At 24.3% G+C, this 26635-nt stretch overlaps 1 protein-coding gene, 1 long non-coding RNA gene and 1 pseudogene across 3 annotated transcripts; 1 reads left to right on the forward strand and 2 right to left on the reverse strand.

The window, feature by feature from the left end:
- Positions 1–6821: 6821 nt before the first annotated feature.
- LOC112691721 lies at positions 6822–8736 on the reverse strand (annotated as a pseudogene).
- A 2824-nt stretch (positions 8737–11560) lies between these two features.
- Positions 11561–12922, reverse strand: LOC112691787. Its single transcript, XR_003149348.1, has 3 exons — positions 12833–12922; positions 11749–11846; positions 11561–11650 (listed from the first exon to the last, which is right to left on the reverse strand). It is a non-coding gene; the product is annotated as an uncharacterized LOC112691787 (long non-coding RNA).
- A 141-nt stretch (positions 12923–13063) lies between these two features.
- Positions 13064–22926, forward strand: LOC112691786 (CDK5 and ABL1 enzyme substrate 2). 2 transcript variants are annotated; one of them, XM_025566189.1, is made up of 12 exons: positions 13064–13273; positions 14739–15140; positions 15221–15351; positions 17448–17634; positions 17703–17832; positions 18290–18399; positions 18741–18847; positions 19414–19529; positions 21850–21956; positions 22045–22246; positions 22485–22743; positions 22827–22926. In XM_025566189.1, exons 2-11 carry the CDS (start codon positions 14764–14766, stop codon positions 22623–22625), a joined length of 1608 nt encoding a protein of 535 aa, XP_025421974.1. In that variant the 5' UTR covers positions 13064–13273; positions 14739–14763; the 3' UTR covers positions 22626–22743; positions 22827–22926. The 2 variants fall into 2 exon arrangements, with proteins under 2 accessions (XP_025421974.1, XP_025421973.1); XM_025566188.1 differs by having other exon boundaries at positions 17442–17634; positions 22827–22925.
- Positions 22927–26635: the final 3709 nt, after the last annotated feature.

Here is a 26635-nt window from a genome sequence, read left to right on the forward strand (position 1 = left end):
AAAAACTTAACAACTTTGTGGTTAAAATTAACATACCAACAATTGTTGTAAAAATGTTGGACCTAAAACATATACTGAAGTAAATATATTGATTTTAATAAATATTAGCTTCTTTTTGAAAACAGATATTATATAAATCATAATGGGTAAAAATGTATTTATTATTTATTTATTTAAATTTTAAACATCCCAGGCCCAATTACATAGATTAGATCAGGGATGGCAAATCCATGGCACGCGAAAAGATTTACTGTTATATATTATATAATATATAATATTATAGGACCTATAATACAATATAATATAAATAATTAACAAAGCAATATTATTATAATTATTATTATTATTATTATTATGTACCTAAATTAACCTTTTAATAATACATTAATTATACATCAAATTATTATATAACAAAATATAATATTTTTAATATTTTTTTCATGGCACGCTCTATATAAAAAAAAAAAGGTAATTTTGGGCAAGCAGTATTCAAAAGGTTTACCATCCCTGCAATAGATAATAACAATCGTTCATAGATTAAATTAACGATCAATTATTGATTATTATCTTATATCAATTATTATCTTAGTTTTTCAATATTAAAAGTATAAATAGTTTTTTCAATGTAATTTTATTATTGTTTTTTTTTTTTTTTAGTATTAATTAAGGAAGTATAGGTTAATCTCCAGAATGTAGATTCAAGCTGTGTCTGTTGTTTGAATGTAAAATATAAATAATAAAATATAAAATAAAAATTAATAAATGGTTAGTATTCCTAAAATAATAAGTAAATAAATAAATAACTTATATAACTTTGTACATGATGATGAATTTTGAATTCAAAACCAGTCGTACCTTACAAATACAATAATAATCCAGGTTTAACATTTATTTATTAATTTATTTATTTCTATGTATAAACTATTTTTTTTATTTATTTGTATGTAAAATATAAATTAAAAAAAAAAAACGTATCAAGATGCTGAATATAGGTAAGTTGCTGATATAGGTTGTGACTGTCTTTGTTATTAATACGAGTATAATATTTAATTACAAATAATTAAGCAAATTAAATATGTAATAGTATTACATTTTTAATATTTAACATTTTTTGTTTTAATTATTATAGATCTAAGACTAATACCTCAGTAGGTACCTAAATTAGTTTGGATAGTTGACGAATATTTTCCCATAATAATTTAATTTAATAAAAAAAATGTTCGACTAATGGCTACATAATTGTATAATATTAGTACTAATTAGTATTACTTACTAATTAGTATAAACTTCATAAGAATATTTTCTTTAAATAATTAAATTTATTATTTAGTAAATACTTACTAATTCAAAATTTAAAAAAATACATACAATATTTAGACGGTTCTTAACATTTTTACTTTATTTAAATATCTTAATGAATTTAAATTTTACTATTTAATTTATATTTAATTTACACAGTCTAAAAACTATATAAGACAATAAAAACAATTCAAATTTAACGACATACCAAGTCATAAATGCTGACATTATACGAAACAATTTGTGCAGTTTAAGAACATTTTTCAATTTCGTACTGCACGCTTTTATTGTCTACTGCGTAATGTGTATTACACACAATTTGTGTTCATTACACCTATATATATATTATACCTTAATTTATTTAGTCTGGATAAATGCTTCCTGACCTTTTTTGTCATAGGGTCCCTTAAATTTAATGTAATACTATCAAGACTCCTTTAATAAAAATCATATATTTTATTTTTTTAATTATATACTAAAATTACATGTATTATTTCACATAGATTAATTATTAATGTGTTAATATACATATTATAATTACATGTAATATAATGTTTTTTATATAATTTAGAAAAACTTTATAATATGAAGTATTAAATTTTAAACATTGATAAATGTAAACAAATTAAGGGGATTGCAAGCCACATTTTTTTTCTCTTTCTATCACACGCGAAATATAGGAATTTAGACGTTTTATATTTCCAACCTACCGATCGATCAATTAAGGCGATAAGGATTTTGAAAAATGATTTGAATTCGTTGTAAAATCTTCTTTAAATCGACTTTATCACATTTTTTAAACTTTGTACTTAACTTACCAAACAAATTAATTTTTATGTATTATTTTTAATTATAATTTTTATTAATTATTATTTAATTTGTTTAATCTTATTGTGTGAAATGTTGGAAGGCAAAATCAAAAAAATAGGAAATTCGATCTAATGAAGACTTTATGACAAATTTAAATCAATTCTCAAAATCCTTATCGCATCAATAGATTAATCAGTACGTTGGAAATAGAAAACGACTAAATCCTAATATTGCGCGTGTGAAAGAAAGAGAAAGAAAATCATGGCTTGTAATTCCCTTAAGACGTAAAGAAAATAGTTAAAATAAAACAAATATTTCATGGCTTCTCATTAATATAACTAAATTTTTTCATTATTTACATTTAACAATTTGAGTAGTAACTTGATGGTATTTTTTATATTACAAAAATTCAGATTTGAACAGATTTAGTTCAAATCCTTAGCGTGTTATAATTCTAATAGAAATTAAATATACCCCTTCAAATCGGAAACTGCTGGTCATCGCGGTAGTCTTAGGTTGTATTGAAAACGATTCCAAGCTAATTATAGAGATTTTCAAAAATAAAAAACCTTTTAAGTTTCATCTATTGCAACAGTATGATTTTAAAAAATTGTTTCTAATCATTAGTTTACTATTATATTTACCTGTACGTAATCTAAATATATATATAGTCAGGGACAAACTGGGTTAATATTTCAGGCCGGGAATTTTTTTTGCCAGGCCAAAAATTATCAGAGAACCAACATTTTGGTCATAAGTAGGTCTCGGAACTTAATGCACTTAAAAAGTACAAAATATGCATGCGCTTATGTGCTTAAAAAAGTACAAATATGCTCTAAAAATATGCACTTATATTTTACTTTTGTACGCAAAATTTTCATTTGCAAAATATTTTATAAAATTATAAATATAAAAAAAGCAAAGTAATAAAAATAATTCTGATTTTTAATTTTTAATCATAATTTAAAATAATAATAATAATAAAATAGCATTAAAAATGTTTCTTGAATAAAAAAAATGCACTTGTAGAATGTTCAATAATCATTAAGTTATTTTCCTTGAAAAATATTTATAGAGAATCGTCGTATTTCGATAGCAGCTGTTCCTATTTAATATTTGTATAATACTTTATTTTAGATAAAGCTAGCTGTAGTTATAATTTATAAATATATATATGAATATATATTATATTAATCAATAGGGGAAAAACATTGTTTTTAATGTCAAAAGGAAATTTGAAAAATAAGATACGAGAATATCAAGAAAATTTACTCAATATGAATGTATTTATTTTTTTATTTTTCGAATTTTCATACTAAATCTTCAAAAATTTTAAAATATGCTCTAAAAAATGTAAAATCAAGTAACATACTCTAAAATCTAAAAATCACTAAGTATGCAAAAATATGCACTAAAAACTTTTGATATGTTTTTCGTAGTGTCTTGGAATGAATTTTTAACTCACTTATTAAATCCAATAGTGCAAAAAAACATGCAAATGCAACAAATTTCGAGCCCTATTCATAAGTATGCAAAAATAATAATAATGATAAAAACCTTTATTATTTAAAAAATATTTTCAACATTTAATGTAGATATATAAAATTACACATAATATATAGGAAGTTTTTTTTTTTGTAGATACAGTGTACACATTTTAATATAATACCTATATATTAAAATTAACTCTAAAAGTACCTAATTCCTTTTTTAGATAATTAGGTTTTTTTCGTAACTTCACTATGTTCCCCAATTCTGTCGATTAAAATATCGTAATACTATATTTTTAATTTATAAAATATTATCAGGCCATTTAATCTATTATTGTAACGGGCTACCGAGATTTGTCCCGGTGTCCCGCTAGGCCAATCCGCCCCTGTATATAGTAACAAATAATTGCGACTAAATTTAAACATCGGTAAAATATCAAAACATATACTGGTAACAACAAAAGTTAAAACGTGAAGAAAAAAAATAAGATACATTAAAATACCCACAAGGTCCTACAGAATATCTGAAACCATTGTAAAGTGGGCGAAATCATAATAAACATCGAGAAAAATATCGAGAGCGTAGACTTAAGTTGTAGTGTCAACAATAGGGGAACGGAGATTTATTCCCAGTCTTCTAGTACCTATATATAATTCTCTAATCCTGTCGGGGCTGTAATCATATTGATTATTTATTTTTACTATTATTTTATTTTAGTTTTATTTTCTTTCAAACTGTATGTACACTATACACATAAATTCGAGTATATATAATATATAGATACATAAAAACCTGCAACATACGAGAGAAATGTAGACGAGTATTATCAATAAATGGAGGAGTAATGCATAAATTTTATTGTGTACAGAAAAGAACAATAAGCTCAATTGAACAAATCATTTGTGTCTCGTTTTATGCACCGGTTCAATTATTTCTGTTAATTGTTAATATAATATTATATTATGGTTACACATAATTCACGAATCAATCCAAAATTGTGAAGTGAAGATGTTTATCGTGTTAAATGCAAGTCAAGGATGGAATTGTTAACTTTAACGGTTGTTCATATTTAATAGTATTTTTTATTGGGCATACGGGTGTGATGTGATCTGACAAGAACATGCACGAGGTAAAAATAATTAAAAAAACAGAAAAATTTATCTAAGGATTTAAAGAACAAAAAGCCAAAAAAATACTTACGTAGTATTTGTCCTTCATCATATTAGTATCACACAGATATTGTTTGCTTCTTCTTAGCCAAGGTCGGTGGAAATATGAACTCATATATATATATATATATTCATATTGAATGTATTTTAAATATTTTAAATAAAAATATTAATAACGTACGTTATGATTTATAGTTTTGATTTAGTTTATTTGCTTTTTTTTTCCAAGCTATATAGAAATCATTGTATATGCCATATATAATAACATAAATTATCTTTCAGCTAAAATAAAATTATCAGACAGTTGTTTCATTTAATATGTTCATTGTTAAACATAAAGTATTCGATTTATAATGTTTATTTTTACAATTAGATACCCAAGAACATTATCATTAAAAGCTATTTTGAAAAATGACTTAAACTTATTAAGTGACAGATTTTGTAGTTTTATTTCAAACATAAAATGTGATTGTAATATTTACTAAATAAGAAATGTGTTGCAAAATTCTTTGAAAAGTGTTTTACACAAGTTTAAAATTTAAATCACGACAGTTGTTTCAATTTTGTTAAGAGTGTATATTTGTAGTTGTACTATGTCGCATTCACATAGTCAATTCGCTCTTTTCAGTATGATGGATATCATCTACTTCATGAAACTAATTTTATTTTTATAATCTGGTATTTTACACTGGTTTTTTTAAAACATTTTCGAATACACCCATAATTTTAGGGTTACCAAGTTCTAACCACAATTATAATATGAAATAATTATTATTATTATTAATATTTTTCCATTAAAGTTAAAGCCTCAATAACAGGACCTATAATTTGTATTATATAATTAAAATAATTTAAACTAAAGTGTACAATTTAATATATTCATAAACAATAAAAAAAATTTGGTGTTGTCTTCGTCGGGGACCGGTGCGTCATGGTGACTGTTGGTACAGCAACTAATATGGTTATCAGATAATTTTTTGTAGTAAATATAAGCACAGTAATAATTTGTTTCTTTTCTGTGAAACACAAGTATTTTAAAAAAATATACTACAGTGATATGTGATAAAAAACACATGTTATCATTTCAAAATAGTCCGCGCATTACTCAGAAGTTTAAGATCTTATTTTTTTTAAATGTAATATCACATCACTAAATAAAAATAATATTATCGTTTATCTGAATAATATAGTAGCGTGAAACATAGACTATATATATATAGACATTAGGCACATAGAAAATAAACATTATACATTATAATATTTGTATTTATTTAAATTAGTGATTAGTCATTGAATGTACGATAAAAAATATTGAGAGAAAGTCGGAGTGCTAAGCATATATACCTATGAGTATTTTATCGTTACATCATTGTAACCGAAGTGTTTCAGTCTTGGCAATAATGGAATTTGAATTCTTGTATTATTATATTTTATTATTATTTTAAAATAATATAATCAATAACATCAGTTCAAGATGGTAGAGAACTTGTCATGGATGGAAATTTTATTTTTTCACGTTTTAATATTATATTTTTAAGAATATATTGGATAAGTTAGAAACTTATACAAAACGGAATTTTATTTGATCTTATTCATCTTGGTAGTTAAAATGTAGACAAAAATATTTTATACATAAGACTATAAAGTAAAAATATCACTTTTAGTTTGTACTTATTACTTTTTCATATTAATAAAAAAAGATACATAATTATGTGATTGAAAGAATACATTTCAATACAAAATTATATTTCTATAATTTTCAAACTACATTGAGACAATTCTAAGTATTTTGACCAATATTTTTTTATTAGCATTTCATATAAATATACATACATAAAATGTTTAGATTCCTATTTAGAGTGCGATAGGATTGCTTTATTTTCAAGTTTTATGTTATTATTTATAATTTAAAAGAAAAAAAAAACAATTAGGTACTCTACATTTTCATTTACACGCTAAAATCATGTGACTATTTTCCTACAAATAATAATTTAATCAACGAGTTTTGAACATACTAATGGACTTCATATTAATCTAGCAAATACATTAAATTTATCTGTGATTCACTATACTAAAAATATTAACTGATAATTGGCTGTATGCAGTGCCACAAAAACCGGGTGTGCCGAGTGTGCCACGCACATGGGCCCCAAGTCTTACATACATTAGGAACCCTCTAGTCCCAGCCTAAAATAATCTAAATTTTACCAAACACACAATTATTTAATAATGTTATATTATAATTTTATAACAAAAAGAAACTTTTTTTAAAATTCAGATAAGGATGTTACAATATTTTAGAGTAATATAATATTTATTTAACAATGAGTCCATCGAGTATTTGAGTAGGCATACAACAAGGGCGTATTTAATGGGTGGGGAGGGGTGAAGGGGGCATACCTCCCATGGCTCGTATTTTTTTTAATATAATACATTGATTTATTTAAAAAATGTAATGTATTAATAATTATGAATATAAATCACTGGCTACAACTCGTTTGCGCAAATTTACCTTTCTAACAACTCCTTTCCGCACAATTTGTGAACAATAGAAACCTTTTTTCAAAGAAATTTATCCACGTATAGGGTGTATAAAACCTGTGTACCTACCTCCAAATTTTCGAATTGGTTATAAGCCGGGCTGTGGACTAACAATTTTTTTCATTATTATACTCTACAACATTTTCCTTCACCCTTTATAAGGCTTAGGACTTTCTGTCTATAATCATATTGTGGTTTTTATATACTTGCGGGTTTAAAAATGTTGTTCGAGTTATTAAATTTAGCATTCTTTAGCAAACCACCGTTATTTATAATTTGTACAATTAAAAATAATTTTATTTACAATTACAATAATTTGTTTACAATTAAGTCCTTAAAATAATTTTGAGTACATACTGATTATATATCGGTACGCGTTTGCATTAAATATGTTAAAATGTCAACTTTTTTAGATTTTTAATCAGAGTATATTTTTTCATATAATTTTTTTTTTTTTAATATTTCTTTTCTACGGGTATTTTCTTTAATTTTTTTTAGTGAATTAATTTTTAAATTAGTATCGACTTGAATTTCTATAAGTATTTGAATGATTTTGTGAATATGAGGATGGGGGGTATAAAATTGACTATTGAAGTGCATATGAAAGTTTTCAGCTCCATTCGTTGTTCTTGGGCTATTGTCTGGTTCATTAGGTTCACTAATTCTGGCTCAAAATCAAAATCAATACCAATATAATTTTTTAATATATAGTCTGGAAAATCCATACTTATGTTATATGGAGCTATTGAAATTATTTCAGTAAATGCGTCCGAAATGTCATTGGGGTCTAAATATGGTAAAACGAAAAAATATTTAAGCCACCTTCCTACTTCAGAATCATTTGAGTATTCTTTAAATAAACTTTTATTTTTCTGCAAACGCCTGAACCAACTTTGTCCTTAATGGAATTTACAGCAAACTATTTTACACTGCGGAAAACTCCGAAGAACAGCATTGTGTGCAGCTTTTTAAAAATCTGCTTGAAATATTTTTACACTTAAGTTTTTTCCTAATGTTTATTTTTTAAAAACAGTATACTACTGATAAATAATAATAACTTGTATAAGCATGAATTGTATACAATTGCATAAAATGTTTTGGCGCATACGTAAAAGTTCCATCAACTAAACACGTGTTCATTATTAGAAAGCACTTCCAAGTTATTTTTACAAGTAAATAAAATAACAGAATTATCATCGCTCGAAAAACAAAATTGATTACCTTTATACAACAACGTCTGTTTCATTTCTAAAAGTTGCTTTAAAGACTCGTCATCGTCAGTTTGATAGTAGTGTGGGAAAATGTTTTTTTCGTACATCGTATATTGAAAGACTATCAGCTTCAAATCACCATATTCCATTTTCTCAGCAACGTTACTATTTTTTAACTCTTGGCGTATTAATTTGATTGGATGAATGTAGATCATTTTCTGCCTTTTTTTTCAATGAGCTCCTTACAATTTCTCTAGATATAATTTGATCTGAATATATCTCATGGTTATGCTCTGAATTTTTAGATTAGTCAACAATTTGGCCACTGTTATTGCTTACAATTACACTAGCATTACAAAGTTTATTAGTACACCGAAAATTGAAATTTCCATTTTTTAATTTCCTATATTCTCGAAATTTAAAATTATTCAACACTATACAACGTTTTACTCTCCGTGTTAAACAAATAGCGTCCATCGTTATTTCGCCGAAATCCGAGACTAAACAAAAATTTACAACAGATTCGTTATAACTTATAAAACTTATCAGAAACATTTAACAAAAATAGTGTTAGATTAGAAATAAAGCAATAAAGATTAAAGCTTATCCCACACGACTTATTTAATTGGTGAGCATAGAAGTCGCGATTATAAGATCCCTATTACAGATAGATGACAACTGATGGGAAACTATGATTGAAAATAATCGTTATACTTTAAGACACCTGTACAACCAAAACAGTACCTATAAGCAGGTTTCCATTGTTCACAATTTTGTGCGCAAACGAGTTGTCATAAATTTAATAAATATATTAATAAGTACGCAAACGAGTCCTAACCTAAATTATTAGTCTATCATTATAATATGATAATAAATTCAATAATATATGAATTTGATCAGGGGTATCAATTTTTGTTTATCTTTATATATCATAACATTTTTGGTTGTAGAACGAATAGTGGTATTATCTTCCACAGATATTGCTACAGTTATAGACATTTTTACAACCATAACTGAGGTATTTATCAGATAATATAAAGTAATTTAAAGTAACACTTTTTTACCACATATTTACTATTTAGTCATTTTTTGGTTCATTTATACATATTGTATATTTTTGTATTTTAGAGCTGTATAAGTCCTCAATAATTTTATTCGCCTATTTTTTTTTTTTTTATAACATAATATCTGGTACTTTTTGTTGTGCATAGATGGTATTTAGTGATTTTTTTTGTACACAAATGCATGCATAATTGTGTATTTTATAAAGCTAGAAGCCCCTAACCCAAATAATAATCATAACAACTGACAAAATTTGTTTCCATATTCTCATAGACATGTTTACGGCTATGGCCAGACCTGCAAAATCCAGTTCCGTTTTAAATTTATGCTTAAATCATTAAAAATAATTACTAAAAAGTAATAAGAATGATTAAATAAAACTGAACTAAATAATAAATATTTTCACATAAAATATAATTTATGTATAATATGTTTGTGACAAAAACTAACCAATAATATTTATTATCTAATATCCATAACTGTAAGTATGCGTGTAGTTCTAGTTATATTTTATGTTATATACCTTTTATTTTTGAAGAGAGTGAATATATTATTTACTAGCTATGGTTACTGTAGTAGCTACAATTACTACGTACGTTCTCAAGGTAGTGTATTGTGTATAAGTCACTCTTTGTCTTTGTGTCCTGAATGAAAATTTCAATTTTCCTAATGAAAAATGTTATTGACAATACCTGCACGAAATTTTCAGACACGCCTATGCATGTTCTTCAACTTGCAAATATTGGCCAAAAATATATTTTTGTAAATTGAAAACATGGTTAAGATCAAGAATGGGCTAGCATAGACTAACAGGTTTGGCTTTGCTGCATGTGCACACAAATATTATTGTATCCATCGATGAAACAATCAACAAATTTGCCAAAATGAAAAAATGGAAATTTGGAATTTGTTATTTGACTACTTACCAACCTTATGTTTTCTACTCAGATATTTGTTAAATTAAGTTACCTATCTTAATTGTTTTTTAAAGTTTTTGAAAAATAATTAATAGGTACTATTACTACTATGATTATTTATTGTTTCTTTTTATACAGGATTCAAACTGAAGATACAATTTTAATATAATTATTTGTGTTAATATTATTAACACTTATTTTATATGCAGTATGTTTTTAATATGTTTATTAAATAAACATTTATTTTCATTTGGTACTTGTATTTTTATTTATTCATTCGAATTTATCAACAGGAACATGAGTTATAGGTAATAAACCAGGGGTGTATAAGAGAATTTTTTTTAGAGGGGGGGGATCCAACATTTTTATTTTATCTGTTCTCTAATTATAATTATATTTTAATTCAATATCAATAAATTACTGTTAATAACTATATTAATAACATCACATATATTCTACACAAAGGTTTACTATAATAGGTTGGTAGGTTCTATAATTTTAAATAAATTTTTATTTGGTAGTAAAATGTTATAAAAAAAATACATTATTTAATTAACAATAATAAATAATATTAAAAAAAAAAACAGTATAAATTAAACATGGTTTATACTTTATAGGTAACTATATTATATAATCTATAAACTTTGTATATTGAAGATAATGGGAAATTAAAATACACTATTAAACTATCGAGTATGTAGAAATTTCAATGGGAGATCCGGACACGAAAACCCTTCTTTGGGTACGCCCCTGTAATGAACTATAAATTATTTTTAAATTTTTAATGAAGAAAAATTAGTTTCCCCCCTCCCCCTATGGCCTCAACTCAAATACGCCCTTAGCATAGAACATACCTAAACTACTTAAATAAATTTACTACATAAATATATAGTGAAGTATAATATACCTAAAACAGTTGTAGGTATTTAATTTGATATATAACATAAATCATTACACTAACTGATGTTAAACGTGTTTTAAAACCTAAAAAAATTGATACTTATAAATAAGATGTACAACAAAAATAAATCCTAGGAAGGGGTCTAATATAATTACCACACACGGGCCTCCTATTTTGTAGTTTCAGCACTGCTTGTATAGAAATCCCCAGTGTTCATTTTCATATTTTGTGATCGACTTACGAACATCACTATTTCAAATAGACAATGAACGACATTTTTATTATTAATGAATTTTAACGATTTTTGGAACGTTCATATTTATTTATAATTTTAAAAATATACATACCTTCTTCTTCCTTGGTTCCTGCCATTCAAGACCACACCTACCTCTAAGTAAACATGCTGTCGTCAATCTCTATCTTTTGCGAACTCTAATATATATACCTAGGTATATAAATAATAAATATTTATTATAACATGTTTAAGTATATGTTTTAAACATGAAGTAAAATATACCTTACATTTTGTAAAAGTCCTATATACACAGAATAAAGGTCGTTAATTCATAAATATAAAATAAAAAAATTTAAAGTAACAGCCAAATAAATGCGTTAATTTTTTCATACAATTTGAACATAAACGTGTTCATAACTTAATCACCGGCACCGACAAAATTTAATTTAAAATGTTCACTAATGTCTCATACATATATAGGTATTCATAGTATTGAATTGTGTCAATTTATTTATTTATTTTTTTAAAGAGCTAAATGATTGCTTACAATGGTGACAGTGGCGCACACAGTCGACTGACATCCCTCAGAGAATTGGTGAATGGCTAGCTCTGTATGGACTTGTATGAATATTTGTTTAATCTAATACTAACCAATTTTTACATATACAAATCAACATACTAATTATGTTTACCCTAGAACTAAAGCGTCACATGAGAATAAGTAGTAGGGCTCAATCCCAAAAATTAGGCTATACAAACTTATAAATTAATACCCAGAAAATTGAAAAATAATTAATATTAGGTTTATTTAAAAAAAATTTTTTTTTTTAGGATCTGTGTTAGTAAAAAAAAAAAACCAAAAACACTTAAAAATAAGAGTTCTACTATGCCTAAACTCAGATCTTACTGGTGGGGATGGGTGGGTACCTCGAAATATATATTTTCGACACCCTTGTCAAAAATCTTCTGTGCGCCACTGAATGGTGGAACATTCCTAGAATTATTATTATTATTACTTTGTTGTACCTAAGAAAATGAACAGTGGAAGAAAACAGTATTTCATTTTTGGAGGTAAATGGTCATAGCAATTACGCGGGAAAATGTCAGGGTGTCCATAAGACGAATCGACGGTTAGCATTGTTGTGGGACCAATCGCATCGAAAGCAATCAAAATAAAATAATCATTAACCCGTTACCGTTTTATGTTCGGAGAAACAAAATGTGTTCGCGTTGCTTTCGCAAGTTGTCCGAAGCGATATTATGTGAATTAATGGTCCGATAGGTATTGAACGGATACTGTTCTATGCCCACGGAATGTATTGAAATATTCGTGATATATCATGTGAATGTCAAAATGTCCTCATTGTTGTCATCCGATTTACTGTTATCATTGTTATGATTAGATGAGATAGCGAACGTTTGATTACAATGGGGCGAAAACATTACGATTTGATTGCGTTTCCCTAGGTATAATCGATCGTCAAATACTTTAGTAACTGTTTTCTGTTTGCTTCGCAGCCGTTGAATATTCATCATGAATTTAATCCACCGTCTAATTACATTTGTGGTTCTACAACAGAATGTGTCGCCGAACATTCCGAATTTCAGTTAAGACCTAACACTTTTCACGGCCATCAGTGAGTATTCCCGTGTTTGTTTATTCACATTGTTACACTCATTAGTTATTATCACTCCGACAAACCCGCTCGAATGTTTCCGATTTTGCATTTAAAATAATTTTTTACAAAACAGCAATTTATCTAAGCCTATCAGTTGTGTTTTACTGCCTAATAACAATTAAATACTGTACTGTCATCATTAAATTTGTTTATACTGTAAAAAATAACAGGAATTTGCTTTAAACTAGACTATTTAAATTACATTTATTGATATTGTTATCTTTTAACTACTTAATTTGAATATTTATAAAATAAGAGATCTATGGAGAAATTTAATTAAGTGCTGGAATTATGATTTTATAGGGTTGTATGTTTTGAAAGCTTCTTTTGTCAGTACAATGTACACTAAGTTCTTTTTTTTCATTTTATTATTATATAAACACACTATATATTTTGTGTAGCATTCAATATTTAATTAGATAATACTAATTATATTAGAGAATTTTAATTGATTGTGTTTAAGGATTTTATTTTTAACTACACATTTTCTTCTTAATTGATAAAATGAAGCTGTTTGAAATAGATAAAAAGCTATAACAATTTATGTTTTTTAGAATATATTCATACACAATTTTCTTATACCTAATACTTTATATTTGTATATAATCCTATTTAAGATAAAAGAAAAAATATTTTAAATTATAGTTTCTTTTCTATTAAGTATACTATGAAATCACCTATTTAATGTATATACTAATATAGATACCATTATTATAAATATATATATATGAAAATTACTTAAATATCTCATTTATTAATTATTGTATAGATATATAAGTTTAAATAAAATAATAAATAAATATTTAGAATATTTTTAAAACACCAATGTACATCATGGTATTAATTTATATTATTTATGAGTACTCCCCCTTTTGATTAACTGCTTCACAACATTTTAATTATTGTATAATAAAGATTATCTATATGAGTTGTATTATTGGTCATTTTATTTTTATAGTTACATAATATATGTAATTTAAAAATTTAATTAATCACCTTTATTACATTTTTACATGATCTAATACTTTAATCTACTGAATAGTTTTACCATTAAAATTTTTATAAAAACAATTAAAAATATTAATAATCGGTTGAAGTTAGTTAAAAGTTATATTGATAATTCAATCTTTGTTGATTTGTTTATAATTTAAAAAAGTTTACAGTTTGAACCAAATTATAAGTGACAGGTTTTTAAAGACACAATGAAACCAAATTAAATTTATATTTTCTTAATATCTAAGGGTAACTGGGAATAGTCTGTTTATTTATGTATTAATACTTATTTGTTTTAATTTCTAATGAATAAAAAAAAAATTATATGAAATGCCAAACTAATTCATCTATTTACAAAAAATAATTTTATAAATTATGATTTATTTATTATTATTTATTAATATATTATTATTTATTTCCATGTTAACAGGAATTTTTGAATTTCTTCAATCATAATGAATACGTTAACTGGAGATAATTCACGTCGACGAATTGCAGCATTGTCATTTTTAACTAATATATCATTGGATGGTACTCACAAAGACACTAACAAATTACTTTTCATCAATAATATGTATCAACATCAAAAATCTCAAGTTGAGTTTCCATCACTGCCTGACATAGGTACAACAAATGATGAAAATACATTCAGTGAAAGTGATATTATCCTAGACCATATGAATACTGAATTTCATGGTACTGTCAGGTTGATAAAAACACAGTCTTTAACATCCACACCAATTAAAGCAAATATGAGTGATAAACATTGTGTTGATAAATTTTTTGATTTGGATTCTGATAAGAATTCTGAAGGCATACCATTTCGTGAAAGGTGTTTTAATTATTTCTTATGAATAATTATTATGAAACAAAATAGGTTTTATTTTATAAATATAAATTATTTTTTTCTAGACTTAATACAACTGGCAGTGATGTGACAATGGAAACAAAAAAATTAGCAGCCTACTATCGTAAACGGATGATTCCTCCATTATTATCTGAAAGTAACACGAATCTCAGCAGCTCTGAAAGTCTTGGTTTAGGTAATAATGATAATGTACTTAAGATAATAAAAATACAAACCTAATATATTAATAAAAATTATTTATTAATTTTATTATATGCTGTTGTGTATTAATTATTATTTATTAATTACTTTTTGTTTTATAAATTCCAAGACTAATTAAATGTATTCCTTAAAAAAGTATTTTACTGATTAGTGATAACTAGGGTTACGATTTAAATGCATTAAAAATCATACAAAAAAATAGTACTAAATTTTATTATGAAAATGTCCTTAAAAAAATGGCATATACAATTTTTTTAAAATTCATTTTTATATTAAACTAATAAATACTAATAAATTATTAGATAATTTATAATTTTATTAAAAAAAAATTGAAAATATTGACTTGTGACTGGTAAAGACTGAGGAGCATATTTGAAGTAGTAAATATGATCTGGTGTTCATTCCCCTGATATGTTTGTTGGAGAGGTTTATTTGCTTTCTAAAATGTTTCCATTTTTGTATAACCACAATTGTTTTCTAAGATATTTTCCAATTTTTTCTTTATTGTTTTTTTTATAATTATTTGTATTATTTGAAATACAAGTTTTGACTTAATTTATGACACCAATTATCTTAGTTAAAGAAATAACTTTAGAAGTTATACAGCTTGGTATATTTTCATGGTTGGTTTTTATAAATATTAAATTTGATTACATTTTTTTGGCTGTCATTAAATGTTTTGCTTTTTGATAGCTATGGCATTTTTTTCTTCAAAAACATTGATTAATATTTTAATAAATTGAAAATATTCACAGCAGTATACTGCAGCTTCTATCCAAGTTTTCAGCGTGTCAGTACTGGTTGAGTTGGTTAAGAAGTAGTTGGGCCCATAAATTTAAACTTCAAAATTTTAGAAGGTGCTTTTAAAAAAATATTCTTGAATGAAATTTGTAATATGTATACTGTACAAATATACATTTAAACACATAAAATTACCAAAAAAATACTAAAATAATGTTTAAAATGAGAAAACATTGAAAGATGCAAATAAAACCTAAAAACATGTAAAGTAAAAGTTTCAATTTTTAAGTGTCTATTACATATAACAAATTTTATACATAAAAAACATTGTCTAAGGTCATCCAAAAAAGATGCATTTTGTATTGGAATCAGGGCCCTAGTGGTAACTAACTTCTTGGATTATTAATTTATAATAACAGTACAAATATATACCTATGCTAAACATATTTTAATTCTAAGATGATTAAGAAAATTATAATTACGATTGGTTTGAGCGTTTTATATTGATTTTAAACAAATTATTTTACCTATCTTTAAATACTCCTGTTTTTATTTATTTTTTTACTATTAATATTTTATATGTATAAATAATTTTAATGTGAAATTTTCTTACTATTTAACACTCAAAGCAAATACTCAATAGAGATTTATTATTTAAAATAATAATATTATTACTTTGTACATTAAAGAGCTTAACTATTTTATACCCAATAAAATTAAAATGTTGATACATAATAATTGTAAAAAATAAAAACTATTTTTGAAATTAAATGTTAATTATTTTAATATAACTTTTATGTTTATTTATTTTTCATTTTCATGAATACAGCTTTAGCAGTAAAAGCAATAAATTATTATATGTTGTGTGTTGTTTAAAATAATTATCAACCCATAAATTAAATTTAACAACTAGAATCAATTTACTAGATAATATTATTGCTTATTAAGTGTTAATATAAATATGTATATTTTAAGATTGAAATATCTAAAATTAAAATTTAATATCTAATTTATTATTTATTCATTTTCGTGTACTATAAATCATAATTAATACATAAAATATATAAGCTGTGTATAGTTGTGTTTTAATATCTGCAGTATTTTGAATTTAACAATTATGTTTTTGATTTTTATAAAAGTGTTATTTCATAAAATATTATTCTGCATTAAATGAGCAGTTGACATAATTCTTAAATATAATCAACATTTGATTAATAATATGATAATATGTGTGTAAATCTCAACTAAAAATGTTAGGAATCAGATAAATTTATATTAATTTAATATAAATTTCACTAATAAGTAATTAGTATGTATGAAAAGTTGCAGCTCTGTATAAAAATAGCTCACTGCTTCAAGAAAATAGCTCATCAAATCAGTCTATGGATATTAGAGTTGTACGTCCAACGATACAGCATCGATTCAAAAATGAACGTTTAGTATTAGTGACTCCTCAGAAAACTCCATTTCTTGTTTATTCATTAATACCATTCAAAAGATCTAACAGATCAATAATGTTTGTACCATATTTTAAATTGATAATTTAAAATTATTGAATATTCTTGTTAATTGATATTATTATAGAGTAAAATGTGAACAAAAGAAAGAACCAAATCGTAGAAGACAAACTTCTGGAACTCGACCTTTATCTGCTGTTAATGATATAATTGATGCATTTGATCTATTTGGATTAGAAAAAGGCAAAGATGGGCAGGTAAAGTACAAATACTATTTGTCTAAGATATTAATAGTATTGTATAATACTATTATAGTTTTTGTTATTATTATTATTATTTTATTATTATTATTATTATTATTATGTTTATGATTATTCTTTCTTGTTTGGTACAGTTTTATTTAATTAAATTAATTTACTAATCATTCATAATTATTATTTATTTACTCTGTTATCTGTAATGTAGTTTATATTAGTTATAATAAAGCACTTATTTATATATTATACCAATCATATATATACCATAATATTATACTAGCAATTCCATTTTCCATTATAGCTGAATTTATTGTTATTTTTTTTATACATTCAATATTATATCCTTATATTAATTTTGATGATGAAATTATATTCAATCTTTATTGTATTGTATTATTTGTATTTTTATTTTATTAGTATCTCTTTAAATTATTATGATTTTATTAATAATTTTCAGGAAATATCTTATAATCATTTATTGGTTCCTTCGAGAATCGCTGAACCTAAGGGGCCAATTGAAGATATGATGTTAGATACAGCGCAACCAAAACCACATACTTTGAGCCGGTAAATAATTTGTTAAGTATCAAAGAATTGTATATTTAATCTAAAAATAAAATAATTGTATTATTATATGTATATATATGTAGAGTGATATGGCACATAATTCTATAGGGCGATTATATTAACATCTTAAATTACTAATAGAGCATTAAATAAATGGCATTTATTAAATAGCCATTGATATAGATATTATAATTTGAGCCTTTTATTCTTAACTAAATAATTATTACAAATTTATTTTATGATGTTTGAAAGTACATTTTAATTAATATTAAATGCATTTCCAGTAATGATTAGTTCAGAATGTAATATATGACTCACCAATTACAGTATATATGTTACAGATGTATTTCAGCTGATGTTCCTGATAGTTTAGTTATTGGTTCTGGTACATACAAGATGTGCACTGTTCAGCCAGCATCATCACCTCCAAAAACTGATTTAACCAAAGGTATTTTCATTTATAAAATAACTAGATCTAATATTTAACTAGAAACTATGGAAGATATATTATACTTTTAGTTCTTAACAATTATAAATATAATGTCGTACGTAAATTATTATATTTTATTATATTTTAGGTTTTATAATAAATTTAACTATTATTTACTATAATGTAATAAATGTATAATTATATCATGGCTTTAATATTATAATTTAAAATGAAGACCATAGTCAGAGAGAAAGTTTATGGTTCACATCCTTCAGTAGTTGTTCAGTAATTTATCCAAGTATATTAGAAACTCGATTAACCGTTACCATCGGAATTTGAGCTACAATGATTAGATTAATAGATGGTCAACAAAAATTGTGAATACATACAAATATATTTTACAACGTAAGTATAATACAATAAATATTAGATACTTATTAAGAAATAACGTATTATACTTATTTGTCACATTGCTCATGTGGTAACGGACAACAGTGATGGATGGTTCATCGAGTTTCTATTGTATACCTATATTCAAGTATTTTAATAAATTACATTTTCTTTATCTATATTTTTTTTTTTAGTCATTGTGAGTGATGAAGATGAAAATGGAACCACATTATTTTCTCCTAACATGCTTGATGACCCAGAATTTTTTGCTGGTAAACACAGAACACTTCTTACATTTATGTCATATATGGTATGGTATATTTTATAAGCAATGAATATAAATTAATAATATTTATTTACATTTGTAATCAAGCCATTTTATCTACAAACCTTTAAACATTATTTTTAAAGTAGATATTAAAGTATATTAAAAAAAAAAAAAGTAATGAGTAATAATAATTAGAAGTAAGGTATATTTTTTAATAGTATTAATTATTATTTTTTAATGATTTTTAAATTGAAATATATTATTTTATATTGTCTAAAAATAAATTTTAAAAATATACTATATTTAATAGTTAAGTATTTTTAGTAATGAACTTACTAAAACTCATTAAAATATAATAATATTATTTTTGGTTCTATTTATCTAAAATTTAAATATTTTCAATATTTTTAATATATTTTTAAAGTACACAAAAAAATCGGTCTCTGTACCATTTACATTACGCAAAAAAAATATATTCCTTCACTTTATTTTCAAGGCTCTCCTATCTTAATGTTAAACCAAGTAAAATATCTAGGTATAGTGCCTGACAAAAGGCTGACTTGGGGCCCATACTTCAAAGCAAAGTGTAAAACACTTAATAGTCGTCTTCATCTGCTCCGCCCCATTTTAAAATCAAAAATGTTTATTAAAACAAAAATAATTATATAAAAACCCCTTCTGAGACTTATTTTGGCCTACAGATTTCAAATTTGGGGAGGTACTAAGCCTTCTCAAACTCGCACTTTTCAATCATATCAACCTATCTTACTCAGTGTCATTACCTCAGATCCATGGTATGTATCAAACAATTCCCTACATAACGATCTCAATATAGAAACAATAAATCAATTAGCAAAAAAACATTATTCAAACATTCACAGAAAATTCCATTTCCACTCAAACTCTCTAATCTCCCGTCATTCTACCTTCCTAGCAACCCTATCCGTCGACTAAACTATAAATGGTGTCGAAATCTCTAAAAAAATAAAAATGCTAAGTGTACGTATATAAACATATAATCTTTGTCATAAAGGGTTCTATCATTGATGGTCTCCTTTCTCTGTTACTCACGTGTTTGTAAATTATTTTATCTCATTATTTTATTGTGTATGTAGCATATATAGTTAATTTTCTTAATACAGTCGATTCCGATTTATTGGGATACATCGGTTGCATGTTATTTTATCTCAATAAAGCGGTTATCCCAATAACTCGAAACTGATCTTTTTTATACTATTACAAATTACATACATATAAAGTAAATATTATGTATTTCATCTATATATATATAAACTATGAATATCATTTTGTTTCTCGTGTATTATTTATTGCTGACGAATGTAGTCCGAACAAATATCCAAAGCACTTATGGGTCTTCTATTACAATTACTCTATATTAATAAAACTATTACTCTTCCCTCATTTTCTTATTGAAGAAAAATAATCTCAATGTTTCCAAACATTTTTTTTGCTTCCCATAGTCGAATTGATGGATCTGGTCCTTCGTCCTCGATTATGTTTATCTAGTATGGATTGAATGCATGCATCACCAACGTTTTTAGTTTGGTCATAGCATTGCACATTTGAATCCAGATGTTAAAATTCTATATTGTTCAGTACTCTTATGATATTATATTATTCGGAATTCGGTTCTAATTATTGATTGATGATATGACTTTCTTCCAAAAAACCGTACTTGAGTAAACAATTTGTTATCGTCTGACTGCATACATCACGCCAGATGTCTTAATTAAATTGAATTGTTTACTAGGTTTCATTTTTTACTGATATCTATTGAGATTTAATCTTGTCGAGAATTTCTAATTTTTGCGCTAGTTATAAATTTTTACGTACACAAGACATTGTTACTACGCGCTATCAAAACAACTGAAGTTTCAAATATGTAATATTTAACGTTTTCGATAGTACAAGTCGGTCGCAGTTATCGAAATATTGATCTATTAATATACTCGATATAAATGTCCCAATTATCCGAATTCGTGGCCCAGATAAACGTTGAATGTTTATCTTACAAGTAAACATTTGTTTTCATAATTGAAGGATTGTCCCTTTTAAGTGGTTGTCCTTATTAACCGATTTCTCTACTAAGCAAAATCGACTGTAATAGGTAATAATTAAAAAAAAAAAGAAAAAAAAGTACAGTAAAAAAACCTAATAATGCTCTAAATGAGATTCAAGTAAAATATACAATTTTAGAATTTTTATATTGTTGATTGTCTATAGGTACTTTATATAATTTTATTTTCATATTTAAATTATTTGTAATGGCACAATTCATAATTTTAACATATAGAATTAAACAAAATTTTTATGTACCTAATTAATTGATTTTTTGTTTCAGACATCAATTATTGATTATGTGCGTCCAGACGATCTTAAAAAAGAATTAAATGATAAATTTCATGATAAATTTCCACATATTGATCTTACGTTAAGTAAGCTAAGAAGGTATATATTATTTTATCAACAAAAGAAAAAAATCATTATATGATAAATTTGTAAATATTATTTTTAATAATTTATAATTTTATTTTAGTATAAAACGAGAAATGCGTAAAATTACTAAACCTGATCCATCAGACATACTAACTATTGCTCAAGCTTATGTATTTTTTGAACGATTATTAGTTAAAAGTTTGATTAATAAAGAAAATCGTAAATTATGTGCTGGAGCATGTATTATTTTGTCTGCAAAATTAAATGACATGAAGGGTGAATCTTTAACTAATCTTATCGAGGTAAATTTATTTTATAAATATTAAATAAAAATTTATTTCAAATATATATAATATATATATAAATTTATTATTATTACAAGAAAAAGTTTTTATTTCACAATAATCAGTATTTTTTTTTTTACTTTTAAAAATTGTTTATGTATATAGTATTCATTAGTTATTAATTATTGCTATTATGTTTGTTATAATTGATCATTATAAAAAAATGTATTAAAATTATCATGCATTTTTTTTTTAGAGAACAGAAATAGTATTCAGATTGAACAGAAAAGATTTAATGGTATCTGAGTTTGGAGTATTAGTCGCTTTAGAGTTCGGTCTTCATATTCCTATTCATGAAATAATGCCTCATTATCAGCGACTGTTATCTGAGTCATGACACAAATATTTGCCTCTAGCAGCTTTAGACTTGAGAGAAATAGTTGAGCGTTTTAGAAGAGATAAAATTAATTGTGTTTAATTAAATGCTTTATTTGCAATATTTATAGTACTGTGTGGTATGTATATTGTTTGTTTTGTGTTGTCTAGATTTATTTACGATAATATATGAATATATATAATATGTATATTATATTTCTAGGTTGAAATTATTTTGTGATTAATAGCCATGTGCGATTTGAAATCTGTTACCAGAAATGTATTTTAATGTTGTTTATTCATATGTTACAAGTATTATTATTTATTATGAAATTTATGAAAATAAAGTTGTTTTATTTGTTTAATAGTAACTAACATAATAGTATTTCATCAAAATTATGAATTTATGATTATTGGTGTAAATGTATATAAGTGGCAATGGATTTTATATTTAAGTAATACATTTGTATTATCCATTTTTAATTTTAACATGTTATGTTTAAAAAACAGTTTACTTTCTAATAGTGTTAAACTGTTAAATGAATACGATTTATTTTAGTTTTATATTTTAGTAGTATATGGTCCTGTTTTCAACGAAAATGAACAAAGATGATTAAAGAGATCAAATAAAGAACTGAAAAAGCTGTATATAAAAAAGGAAATAGTGCAGTTTATGAGGAGTTCAAAATCTCCGTGGGCTGGTCATTAATGGAGAGCTGATGGTTCCCTTAAAAAAATGGTTTTGGTATACCAAATAGATCAGAAAAGACCAAAGGGACGACCAAGACAAAGGCTTAATGTTGTGAAAAAAGATCTGGAAAAGTTAAAACCTGATTTGAACAGAAACTTAGATCTAACATACACATAAGAAGTATGGAATTAATTGGTTTTAATAGCAATGAGCCTTGTAAAAGCTTCATAAAAAAAAAAAAAAATACATTTTAGTGGTGTGTAACATGTTAAACAATTTTATCCAATTATAAAGTATATTTTATTTAGATTATAAATGCCTAGTTATAAATATACTAGAACACACAATATACTTAAATATCCAGAAAAATTATATCTTACATACTTAGATTAATATAAATAAATTAATAAAAATAATCAAGTAAAAGATCATTTTTTTTTTTTTTTTATCCTTAGACTAAACATCTATCACATATGGTGTATATCTAATTTAAAAAATTTAAATTGTAAATTATTGTACCTTATATTTAAAAATTATTACTGAAATTAGTAAAAAAATGTCATCAAAATTCAAGGTCTCAAAGTTGAAAAGAAAAAAATAAGATGAATACGTCTTATATTTTTATCTACATGCATTTTATATTTAATTTGATTATTTAATTAAGGTAACTTTTGACCTCAATGAGATATACATTTAAAAAAACATTATTGAGATACATTTTAACATACATACAAACATACTAAATTAACAAATGATCATTACCAAATAAAAATGAAAAGATAGGGAATGAAATTTAATTGGTATTTAAAAGAAGTCAATTTTTCAATATATCACCGAATAATATTGAAAAATTTGTAAAAAACTTTAATCGCGATTGAGATTAAAATACATATCGATTATTATTTTGACACAAACCATTTTATTTTTTTGTGTTGGTGTACATGATTTGGACCAGAAAAATTGATCCATTGATTACGATCACGATTGCTTTTTGATAAAAGACGTTGTCTATTTTGTAGTCTGAGCAGGTCAATTTATGAATTTTCAAATAATTTTCTAAATGGTCTTGAAAAACTGAAGTAAAATGATAAAGAGTGGCAACATTTACAGCAAATAAAAATCATTGTAACTCAACAAAAAATGATCGTAAGAATTGTTGACTAAATGTATATATTACTGTTTGTTTAAGATGGTTTAATTTTCAATAGATTATTTTAAGCTATTCAAAAATAGATAATTGAAAATGTCATGTTTTCAGCTTTTTTTTTTCGAAAATATCGATGAAATAATTTTGGTTTGACAAAAAGTCTTGAATTGTAATACTAAATCTCTTTTGCTTATTTACTCCTGATTCATGAATAGAAATTTAATTTCATTAAAAAAAATAAAAATATGAGCATTTTAATTTATAATTTTGATAAAAGGATCAAGAAAATTAGCTATACTTTTGTAGTTTGAAATTTATAAAACTTTTAATTTTTATACTTAATGCTTGAAAATGTAATACAAAATTTAACAAAAAATGTTCATATTAGAAATAAAAATATTTCATTGAAAAGTCGCTAAAAGTTTTATAAGTGTTACAAAATTTTATTTTGGTGAAATCAGAATTTTCAATAAATGTCCATTAAATTTAATTAGAAATTTAGTTGTTATCCTTTAAGAATTAACTACACACGTTTTTACGATTTATTATCTATGGATTTTATGCAGTCAACTTTTGATATTATCATGAGAATAAAAATTGCAGTTTAGTAGCTATTTAAAATCTTAAAATATTAAAATGTTTTTTTAATCGTCTAGGGGCACCACGACCATTTTCTAAGAGCACCGCGATCTACGTACGGATCATAACAAATAGTTTAAAATGTCTAAAATTGTTTTTCCTTATGGTTTTCGTAAAAACTTTATAACAAATAATGTAATATTTTCTATTGTATATTTGGATATTCTCATTTTAACCTTATACTAATTTTATATAATATTTTATATTATAATCATAATAACAACCATTTTTATGTATTTATTTTTTAAGTTTAAAAATTTATTAATTTATAATTAAGTTAAATTTTAATAAAATTAATAAAATTGGTTATCAATAGTTTTTTTTTTGTCCTGTAATGTAGTTCACAACAGAGCACCGTGAGTAAATTGGGTCCACTGATAAAAGGCACCGCTGATATAATATATGAACTTAAAGAAGTATAATTAAATAATTAAATATAATATAAAATATTGTAGTAATTAGCTACGTGCCTACGGCGGATAATTAATAAGTAATAACACTAATAATTAAAAAATAATAACATACAAATACTAAATAGTAAAAATATTTTACAATAGAAGTATGTACTATGTTTGGAATGCAAATAAATTATAAAAATAAAAATAAGTATGTTGTAAATTAAAATTAAAAATAAGTATTAACAACTAATGCAGGTGTACGTTGAGTTTTTTTTTTTTTTTATATTAATGACTACCTACTGTAGACTTGATCTTGACTATTACTTATTAATATTAGTTAGAGTTATTAGTCGTTAGGCATATTTTAATACTATAAAAATTATTAGAATCATTTATTTATTAATAAATATTAATAAAATACATACAATTAAGTATTATATTCTTGTCTATTTCTGTGGTAAATATTTATGAAACATAAAAAATATTAAAATTTTATAAAACAATTCAAAAAATAAAAACACAATTTAGTTATTAATAAAAACGTTTTGATTAATAAATATGATTTATGAAATTCACTTTTTAAAAAAAAACCACAAGAGTATATTTTTCCTGTGTTCAGTTGTCATTTTTATCACTTAATATGCAAGTATATTTATAAAGACTAAACAATGAACTGATGTCAGTGATGCATACTTACTTCATATTGGTCACAAAGCAAATAGTAAAGTTTTCTGAAAGAAATAAAATTATTATAATTGTAATTTTATTTATCATTGTTTCAATTTGTTTTAATACTTTAATTCCTTTATTTTTATAATACAGTTGAAATATTTTAGTTTTTATAGTAGAACTAATGTCATATTGTATATTTGATAAATCATAATCTAGTTTCTACTATGAAGTGGAAGTATAAAATAATTAGTTTAATAAACTTTTATACAAATTATGCAAAATTCTTCAAACATATCGCACCAAGTATACCTATTTATTAGCAAAATGAACTTTTTCCATGCATTCTCTATTACACAAATCGTCCACATTTCTAACTTCCAACTAACTGCATCATACATTCATTATTAGGGCTCAGATTTGTATGAAATTGCATATTTTTTCCTATTGATCTAATTTAATGCGGACCTGGATACAAATTGGATTTA

The sequence above is a fragment of the Sipha flava genome, unplaced genomic scaffold (genome assembly GCF_003268045.1).
Source record: "Sipha flava isolate LNK unplaced genomic scaffold, YSA_version1 66_pilon_pilon, whole genome shotgun sequence".
Lineage (NCBI taxonomy): Eukaryota > Metazoa > Arthropoda > Insecta > Hemiptera > Aphididae > Sipha > Sipha flava.